The following is a 10,236-nucleotide window of genomic DNA, read 5'->3' as shown; positions in this document are numbered from 1 at the left end:
AACTGAAACCATATTGCTCCATATCTTTCATATCATGGCCTTCCCCAAAATCTTGTTTTAATTAAGGTTCCTTTCAGATTTCGGAATAAAAAGCATGACAGTCTTCACTTATGGCTTTAATATATCTTGTGAGTTTGGAAAATATATAAAATGAACATCACTTGCTTTTAAAAGCTGAGCGAACTATCCAATACTGCAAGTCAAATACTTCAAGGTATCTCCCAGAGTTCATTAGGTGACAAAGTGGTAAACAAAATCAAAGTTGCTGTAGCAGAGTTTTGTTCATTTGAAGTAGTCTTACATACATGCCCTATCTCTTTTTCTGATGGTAAGGCAACACGTGTAACAGTTTAAGCATTCATTATCAGCTAAAGGCACAACTCTATGTTACGTTCTCAAACACAGAATTAAACAGCTAAAGTCACATTGCAGGGAGATCTCGCTGCTCTTTGAGGATCTAAAATAAAGCCTAAACCCTTTGAAGCTTCTAAAGCAACATCAGTTCTCTTGGTGCAGGACTACATAAAAGAACCAGTTTGCATTCACATGACGACCTGTAAAGAACACCCCCCCGACACAACCTCCACAGAAACACCTGAGCTTCAAATGAGCTGCACGCAGTTACTGAAGGTTGCTGCTTTTAGAGTCAGGACGAAGAAAAGTTTCAGAACCAGCTAAAAACACGTTTGAAAAACCATCCATTTTTTCAGAGACTACTTGATCTCTGCCGCACATCTGGCGAGAGCTACTGTCAACTACAGAGGGTACAGCACTTTTTTGTAAAGGCAGAAGATTGCTCGTTGTAGAGAATCGTGAATGTGTTTTCATGATAGAAAAGATTACATGAAATGGGGAGGGATGGCCAGGAAAAGGGAAAAGAAAATAAAGCACCCCCAAGCACAGTACTTCAGGGGATTTATAGTATGGTAAGAAGTGCTTTCCCGTTAGCTGAAATCCCTCGTTGTAATTTACATGCCTTTCACTTACTCAGCTATGAACTCATTACAGGGGGTTAAAAAATAGCACGTAAAATAAAAGTTTTTTTTTTCTTTTTCATTACACAGAGCAAAGAAAACAAATTCTATTAACAATTTAACACAGTATGAAAAAAATCACCCAGTAAAAAGTGTCAGAAAGTGATTCATGGAGTTTACCGAGTATTTTGCTGGCTGTTGCAAATCTCGTATCTATAATCTATCATGTAGAATTTTGTAATACTCTATTTCACAATTTATGTTGGTGAGTGGGTCAAACAGCATATAAAAAGCATGCTCTAGGCTCTTTCTCCCAAGCCCGTTTTACTGTAACTCTAGAATTGTAGTGGTTACATTTAAGGAATCTTTAGGGCCCTTTCAAGTCCATCCAAAGAACAAGTGAAGCTGCTATTCAGAGTTTTGTGCCCAGTGTTTATGTTCCATCTGATCTGTGCCACCCAAGCAGCAGACAAGACATGTCTGAGGGTGCTTTGGGGGGATACACAATGATGTCACCCACAGGAAATATCAGGGAGGACTTGGCACTTCACAAGGCTGGCTCTTCTTCCATGGGCTCGCCAGCAGCTCTGTAAAAATAAACAGGCAATCAGAATATGGCACAAGAGTACACAATGACATTGTAGATTTTCATGCATAATCAAAGCTGATTTTTCAGCTCTCTCTGATGTTTATTTGTGCTATTCAGTTATCCATAAATAGAGTTTCTTTCCTAGGAAGTATAAACAAATGTCAAGTGGAAAAACATTTTAGATCCAAGCAATCACTGAAAATGTTCCTGTTTATATTAAAATATGTCAGAATATTTTATAACTTTTTGTCGAGAAATGTACATGCTTTGTGTCAATAGAGTCAAATAATTTCATGAAAAAATAGCTGTGATACTTTTATTTTACAAGCTTTTGCAACTAAAAATACAAGCATTTATTTTTTCAAGTGGGCCCATACCATTGAAACTAAATAGTTCACTAGTAGACAAGTAGTTAGCAGTGTTTCTTCTGTGGTTCCTCGGATTTTTGATTCTGTGCTTCCTCTGATTTTTGATTCTGTGCTGTCACAAATGTATTGCCTGCCTGCCTGCAACTTCTGAGACCAGATTCTGAACTCAATCAGATCACTGTCATAGAGGAAGTATCTAATAATAATATCAAATCAGATTATACACATATCTTGTATTTTAAAGCCTCTGGGAAATATTCAGCTTAGGTGAGACAGGCTCTTTAAAACATCCAGCAAGAAAATAATGGGAATATATGCTGAGCTGGAGTAAAGTGTCATAATTCATGGTATCTGACAAGGTAACGCACCTGAGGATTATGCTGGTAATTATAAAATGGGAAGCTTCTGAGACCATGAGACCTCAGTGTTGAAGGACATGAGAATTTGAACATAAAACATTTTTCACCTCAGTCTGGCAGAATACCATAAAACAAATGAGCTTAAGATCTCCTTAAAAATAGTCACTTCAAGCAATGTTGAAATGAGAGAGGCGCCAAAAGTAAATGCAAATTAATAAATAAGATATTTACCAATTAAATCCAGTAAGCCAGTATAATAATTGGCTTCAGTAAAACATCCCTCAGAAAGTACAAACTCATGAGATTGCATGGAAAAAAAAAGGACTTGCACGGGCTTTGGTAGTTTATTCGGCAAGGAACCCAGAGAATTTTAAATGGATCTGGAGTCTATTAAAGGCTTTCCCAATGAAAAATTCAGCAGTGTGTCTTTAAATGATTTTAAACAAGTTATTCCTTTATGATTTGGAAAGGTCACAGCTAGTATGAAGAATATGTCAGATGAATGATATATGAAAAAGGTGGTGTTTTTCTGACTAATCATTTTCCAAAGGGTTGTTGACCCTAAAAGATTATTAATCTATAACAATCACAGGTTGCCCAGAGAAGTTGTGGATGCCCCATCCCTGGAAGTGTTCAAGGCCAGGTTGGATGAGGCTTTGGGCAACCTGGTGTAGTGAAGGATTTCTCTGCCCATGGCAGGGGGGTTGGAACTAGATGATCTTTAAGGTCCCTTTCAACCCTAACCATTCTATGATTCTGTGATTCTATAAATCTCAAATCTATTGCTCCTCACCACATGGTGGAGAATGTTTCCTATGTACAGTAACCACTGCAGCTCTCTCATTCTGGAGAAGGGAGGTGAAGCAGAATTTCAGGGAAGGCTGCAGCAGGAGTCACTTTGGATGGGGCAGTGCTGGGGTGGAAGTGCTTCCCTGCCCATGTGCAGATGCAGCAGGACATCGCTCCCCTTTGACAGGCAATATAAAAACCTGGAGAGCTTATCAAGATACGCATAAAAATGTTTTGCAAGATCTTTTTCAAAAATGACCGAGATCATCACTGTCTTCTCTTTTTTTTTTTTCCCCCCTTACTTTGTTTTGGCTTGCAGTAGAGACCACACAGGGGTAGCCAGGGTGGGATGGAGCCCAGCCTGCTGCTCAGGTCCTCAGGTGTGATAAAGGATCGTGCACCACGTGGAGAATTCATATGGATGCTGTATATGGCTGTTGTTCTGACCACATGCTTCCACTTTCTCCAGCCACTTTTGGAAGACCTGCATGTCCTCTAGCATAGCACAAAAGTGCAGTAAGTCCTTGTTAAACCTCCAGGACCTTATGGGGCTGCCTGGAGGAGAATAATTTGGAAGCAGATAACAGTTCAGTTTTAAGTTCTGGTGTGGATAAGTGAATGAATGAGAAAAAATAGTTGTCAACAGATTTCAACTGGAGACTGGCAGAGCAGGAAGGAGTGGAGCTCTTGAAATCTTATGGAAGTGAAAGTAGGAGTTTGCATTATTTATAAGGAACTAGGGAAGCAGTATGTGCAACAGTTTGTTCACATGTATTTGGCTTCTGGGAATGACACCTTCATAATCATAGTACAACTGAGAGACAATCTTATTCAAAGTTTTAGTCCTGGACAATTTTTAACTGATGAGGGTGTTTCTGGGTGCCAGGACCAACCTTCAGTGCTATATTCTAATATATTCCAATATATTCCAACACTATGCTAATATTCTGCACCAGCCAGAGCCTAAGCACTAATAGAAATTTTTATATGTGAATGCAAGATGTAAGGCCCTTTTTGGAAATGGCACGGAGATTAGGGTGCCCTGGTGAATCCAGCTGTTGTCACTCAGTGTGGTTGCTCTCACAGCCTTCTGTGGCCTCCTTTTGAAGACTTATGTGCATGCTTTAACTTAATTTTATTAGTGTCAGAGAAGTCACTGGATCTGTCCAATGGCTTATCATTAAAAACATACATTTTTATGGGATAACGGCTTAGGCCAGAGTTTTGTGTGAGAGCCAGCAAAGTTTTAGGGTCGTTAGTACAGAGACAAAAACACTGTAGTCACATATCACCAAGCGGTGAATTAATATATACCCATTCTGCTAAAACCAAAAGTTCTCAAAAAAAAAAAAAAATCGAGGAGGCAGAGTCTGACAGGCCAAATTTAGATTACCTCAGTTATGTCACTGTTAGTTACATCAGTTCAGTCAGTCTTCCTGTAGCTGACAAGAAGTTGGCATAAAACAGGCAAAAAAACCCATCCCATGTTGTGTGCTCTGACTCGTTCCTCAGAGGTGCAGCTGCAAACTTGGGTCTGATCCGGACTGATTCCGTGTGGTCAGCAGATCCAGAAAGACACTGATTGGGACTGTAATGACTGTAGAGTCAGAATTGTGATTTTGCATTAAGGCTTCACAATGGTTCATTTAAACTGCAAGTTCCTAGGAGCAGAGAGTGCTCACCTGGAGCTCTCTATATATGCAATTTACACTACAGCATAATGAAGTAGTCTCTTTGCAGTTAGCGCTAAACAAAACGATTCTCTTTAAACCTTAAAACAAACGAAACAGATGAGGCAAAATCCCCCATATGGATGAAATCTGGCAAATGTATGACATCTTAAGTATTGTTCTGTGGCAGTTGAGAAAAAATGACAACCATATTATTTAATGAGAATATTATTTAAAATAGTTCACATCTACACTTAAAAAAAGTCAGCATTTAAGAATATAGATAAATCTTGTACATCTTCCAAAAAAGTAACTGTTTCTCTTACCTTATTTTTAAAATTAGAATTATAGAGATTCCTCACAGCTACATCATCACATACATAAAAACAAAAATTCAAGGTATGTTTCCAAGTCACAGAAACTGCTGAAGAAAAGATAGATTTTCTGGCATGGTATGGCTGCTTTATGCCATAATCTGTTCCTAATTTAACTCAGCTGTCTCAGGGAAGATTGTAATTGGAAAGTGATCCTCTGGTAGCAGAGAACTGAGGAAAAAGAGGTAGATTTCTATACCACGGAGATGATTTGGAGAGTGTCTAAAGACATCATATAAGAGATCCTGAGTAAGTGTATATCCTAGTAAAAACAGATTTTGCATGGATCAAAGAAAAAGGAAATAAAAGTAAAAGCCATCATAGTTTAAGAGCAGAATAAGGTAACTTCACGTATACTCTCAAAAGAGGAAGTAATGTTCAAATAAGGCAAATTTAAAAAAGTATAAACTCTGGCAAGTTAAATGTAAACCCTCAGGGAGGCGGGCAAAAGAAGAGTCTGAAGAGCAACATGTTAAAGGCATAAAAACTAATAATAAAAAGATCTTTCAAATACATCAGAAGAAATGATCAAAGCATAAAAGGATCATCAAGGAAGGTAGACCGCAAAAGCAAAATGTACTATTTATATCTGTGTTCACTAAAGAAGTGTCAGGGAGATTTTATTATTTGCAGATGAACTATCTTAAACTGAATCAGCACTAGAACAAACTGATATATTAAACATTAGCAAATTGCTAAGAGCAGACGATATTTGTCCACTGAGTTTTAGGGGAGTGCAATTATGATTTTGCTAAAGAAATAATTATTGAGCATATTCTACTACTTAACTCAGCATCCATGCCATAGGCAGAGAAGATAAGAAATACAATTCCCCTTTTGGAAACTACAGGAGATACAGTAAGTCCTTTATGGGGAAATTGATGGCAACTATAATCAATGATAGAGTTAGTGAGCACTTAGATAATAACAATCTGGGTAAGAGTTATGTTTTAATACTTACAGACAAAGCAAGACTTACAAATTTATCAGATGCTTCTGAAGGAAATGAAGGAAAAGAGATCAAGTGACATCCCTCTGCAAAGAAAGCCTTCTAACAATTTTATCCAAACGTTTTGAGGAACCTAGGTTATGAGAGAAGGTCCTTTCATAGATTAGCAGTCCATCAAATGTAGCAAACAGACAATAATATTGGCAAATTTTCACTATGGAGAGATTCTCCAGAGCATCTCCAAAAGACTTGGCAGACTACCAGTAGATTTAGGTGATATCGTTTGTTGATGATGCCAAATTACCAATACTAGTCAGTTCTAAAGCCCATAACAAAATTTCTGAGTGGAAAAGAAGGCAAACAAACACAAACTAACACAGAATACACAAAAGGGGGGGAGGAGAGCTTTAATCGTTTATGCATAGTGAATCCTATGACTGAGAGCCTGGAGTTAATGGTAAGAGAACAGAGAGCAATAGAAACAAGAGAAAATCCCCAACATTAAGCTATTGTGTAAATCCACAGTGTGCCCAACACCTGGAGTCCTGCATGCAGTTCTCACTCCATCTCAGAGAAAACTACAAAAGGCACAGAGAGGGGCAAGATTCATCAGAGGTAAGAAATTATTTTCATACCAGGAGAAATACAGAGTCTTGAGACAGGTGCCTTTAAAACCAGAAATGCGGCAGAGACTATGAGTAAGAAAAGAGCTACTTTTATTTCTTACAATGCAAGAACTAGTGAATTTATTGGTTAATAAGTTTATAGCAAAGAAAAAGAAGTGCAATGCCTGATGAGGCTGTGGGATTCACTACCTGAGTGCCAAAGGTGTAAGTTGGTTCAAAAAGAGCTTTGAAAAGTTTATGTCTGGGTAGGTATCCTGAAGGCTTTTATGCAAGATGAGTCAGATGATACAGCTGTTGACATCTACCGACTCACCAGGGCAAGGGTGGCTCTCCAACTCTCTGCTCCTGGTTTTCTTCATTACACATGCACTACCAATGAATGAGAGGAAGGTGGGCAACATAAGGCTGCAGCCTGGCCTGGGGAAGCTTTTCTTCAGCTCCTGAGCCTGGCTGCAATTGCAGATCCTGTGGGGTATGGCCAGGTAGGTGCATGTTACTGAGCACAGCTGAGGTGAATACCGAAACAGTGAAATGCTAAGTGAAGAGTTGATACACAAACACAGCAAGTGACCCTAGATGGTGGCTAGCTGTACCCCATGATCCAACCAGTCACTCTAGTATAAAATATAATGCATTATGCAGTGTGACTGAAACTGCAATGGGTAGCTCTGTAGCACTAAGAGTAATATCTAAATATTATACTTTGTTTTCATTTCCATTTGAGTAAAATCTATGCTCAGCTGAAGGAGGGCCATAAAGTCAAATTCTGATAAATGTCATTCTCAAGATTTACTGTTTGCTGTAGAAATAGTAAGTGCAAGAGATCTCTCTCCATACCCTTTTATTTTTCCATTTTAAGAAGAAACATACAGAAGCTCTAATGTATCAGGGAAAACACGATACTGAATATTTTCACAGCAAGATTTCTGAAACGGGTGTCTGGCCAAAGCAAAATTCTAATCAGCTAAATCTGTATCTCACATAAGGAATAAGCAATTATCAATGCACAACAGTTATGGTAGTTAGAAATATTTTATAGGACATGCCTGTTCCTTTAATTACATCTGTATTTAAATCTGTGTTAGCATCATGCATGTTTTCTTTCCTATCCACAAACTCTTTTTTCTATATCTGCTCTCTTCTGAAGTCTATAATCAAGTTTCAATTGGATGTTAAAATGCAGAGTTGTGCTTTGGTAAAATAAAACACCGAAAGTGCGGCAGTTTTTCACGGTTTTCTTCATTTAGCCTGCCAGAGAAAATCAAATAAAAAAATAATCGGTACTGTCACTTGAAGAAAAGAAAGACAGAGAGAAGAAAGAAAGAGAAATACTTAAGATGGGCCTTAGCCAGAAGCGTTTTATCCTTTATTCATCAGTGGTAAATGAGTCAGATATGAGTTGGCCAGGAAAAGAGCCGCTTTACCCAAAATCCGAGTTTAAAGTGAGTCATCTCACTCCAAACACCAATATATCCTCCAACATAACTGGCAAGAGTTTCCTGCAAAGAGATTCTTGCTGCTGCTCTCTTCATCTGGAGGCCTGACCATCCAAACCTGAAGTCAACAGGATCTCTACCATCAATTCAGTGACACAAGGTTAGAGATGCAGGCCAGAGCTGTCAGCCTGGCCGACCATGGTGGGAATTAAGAGAAAGTAGATAGGTTTTTGGCATAGCGAACAAACCCTTCAGGCTGCCCCGTCAGACACGGTGCTTTCTGCTCTGATCTCGCCCTACCTGTCACAACCAACTTTCCCAAATCAACACTCAACAGAAAGGCTTGCAACAGGTCTTCAGAAGGTGGCCTCCATCTAACATGTGGACAGGAGAGGCACACCTATGGTGGCCTTATCAGGAGGACTTGAGACACCAGACGTCTCTTCATGTTCCTACAGTTCTGTCCTTTGCCACAGAAAGGGGCTGGAGAAGAAGCATTGCATACTTGGTCCTTAATTACAACAAACGTAACAAATGTGAAAAAGCAATGTTGGACTTATCACTACATTACCGAAGTTTGTGTTGGCATGTGTCTATGAAATGAATGGCATGTTTTTGTGAAATGAATGACATTGTACTGGCATGAAACCACAGTGTGCAATGTTGAATCTTTCCCTGGATTTATGATCCCGTGCTGGACTTTCATTCATGCTCGAAGTACAGATAGGTCATCTCAGGTCTCACCCAGCTCAGAGGGCTGTGCCCTCAAAATCAGACCTTCAGGGTCACCATTTTTGATTCCATATCCCTCTTTACATTCAGCAGGAAGAAGAAAAAGAGAGTGATGTCCTGAAGCCTCAGAAAACCTATCAGTTTTGGCTCAGTGGGACAGTGCTTATGATGTCTTGTTGCTCTCTGATGGCAATATGGCTTTGAGGGACTTCTTTGGGGGTTACAAGTGTGAAAACAGAATTAGGAATGTATGTGTGCATAGGATTTTTTTTTGTCCTGCTGAAAAATCTCTACAGCACCACTGAAGATATTTCAAATGAAGCCATTTTTCCACGGAACAATTCATCACGACGGATTCGTCCCTATTATAGTCCAGAACTGATGAAGTGTAATGAATCTGGCAGCCACATGAATTCCACTTGTGTACATTTCAGCACATCCCTTTTTTTCCATTTCTCTCAGCTCCACTCTGAAATTCTGTTTTCAGAATGGGTAGAAACTGTCACAGGTTATCAGTAGATAGGTAATAAATACAATAATTAAGTGCAGTGTTAGTCAAAGAGTTATTTTGTTCAGGTCATGTAGGATCAGCAGTTGCTCTCAATGGCTGTAGTTTTAAGTGAGTGGAGGCACACAACAAATACAATTCTTGGTTATTCTGAGCAATATAGAAATACACACAATTAACCACACCCTTTTTCAGACAATTTAAAATGTAGCTTTGTTTGACTGCATTAGTTCCAACATTTTAACTAAACATTTGTATATTTCAGAGCTCTGCACGCACAAGCAGATACCCTTCTGTCCCTGGCTAGAAGTGTCTTGTAACTGTCACTAATTTATATGACAAGCCTTGTATTATTCCTTAGCTGAGCACTGATTAGCACTCTCACAAATCTAAAATATGTCTCTTATTCATCACTGGATCCTTCTCTAAGCTTTTATGGATTTGTTTTCAATAATACTAGCACAACAATAGCCATAGCATATTAAAATGTAATTACAGTCAGATAGGTAATTGTGTAAATACTGAAACTTTACTAGCTAGCTCTGCTCCCTGTGTGTCCCTTTGAGCCACGGCTGTTAGCTCATTGACAGACGAGCGCTCTCACTGCTGTCAGAGATGTTCTCTCCCAAAGGCACCTATAGCTTTAGCACTGCACTCTCCTCCCGGATGCCTATCAGTTCAGTTCTGATTGAAAGAGTGAAGGCGGGAGGCAAGAACCGAATCAAACAAGTAGCTGGCACGATGTAGGAGCCATGGATCCTTCTGGCTCCACTCCCACCACCACTCTGTCTACTCACAGCTCCCTCCTTTCTCTCTGGTTGTTATGCAGCTCTGCTCCACAGCCCGCGGGGAGCTGATGAGA

The 10,236-nt window shown here is 39.3% G+C and overlaps 1 protein-coding gene across 1 annotated transcript in view; it reads right to left on the bottom strand.

Annotated features, from left to right (window-relative positions):
* Positions 1–1,521: 1,521 nt before the first annotated feature.
* HDAC9 (histone deacetylase 9) overlaps positions 1,522–10,236 on the bottom strand; it is a 412,038-nt gene continuing 403,323 nt past the window's right edge. The window contains 1 exon segment of the mRNA XM_086615076.1: positions 1,522–1,561. Within this exon segment, the coding sequence (XP_086471202.1) occupies positions 1,522–1,561 (40 nt within the window).

This window comes from Tauraco erythrolophus, chromosome 7 (assembly GCF_009769465.1).
Source record: "Tauraco erythrolophus isolate bTauEry1 chromosome 7, bTauEry1.pri, whole genome shotgun sequence".
Lineage (NCBI taxonomy): Eukaryota > Metazoa > Chordata > Aves > Musophagiformes > Musophagidae > Tauraco > Tauraco erythrolophus.
Note: the sequence above shows the minus strand (reverse complement) of the source record. Positions and strands in the feature narration are given on the sequence as shown.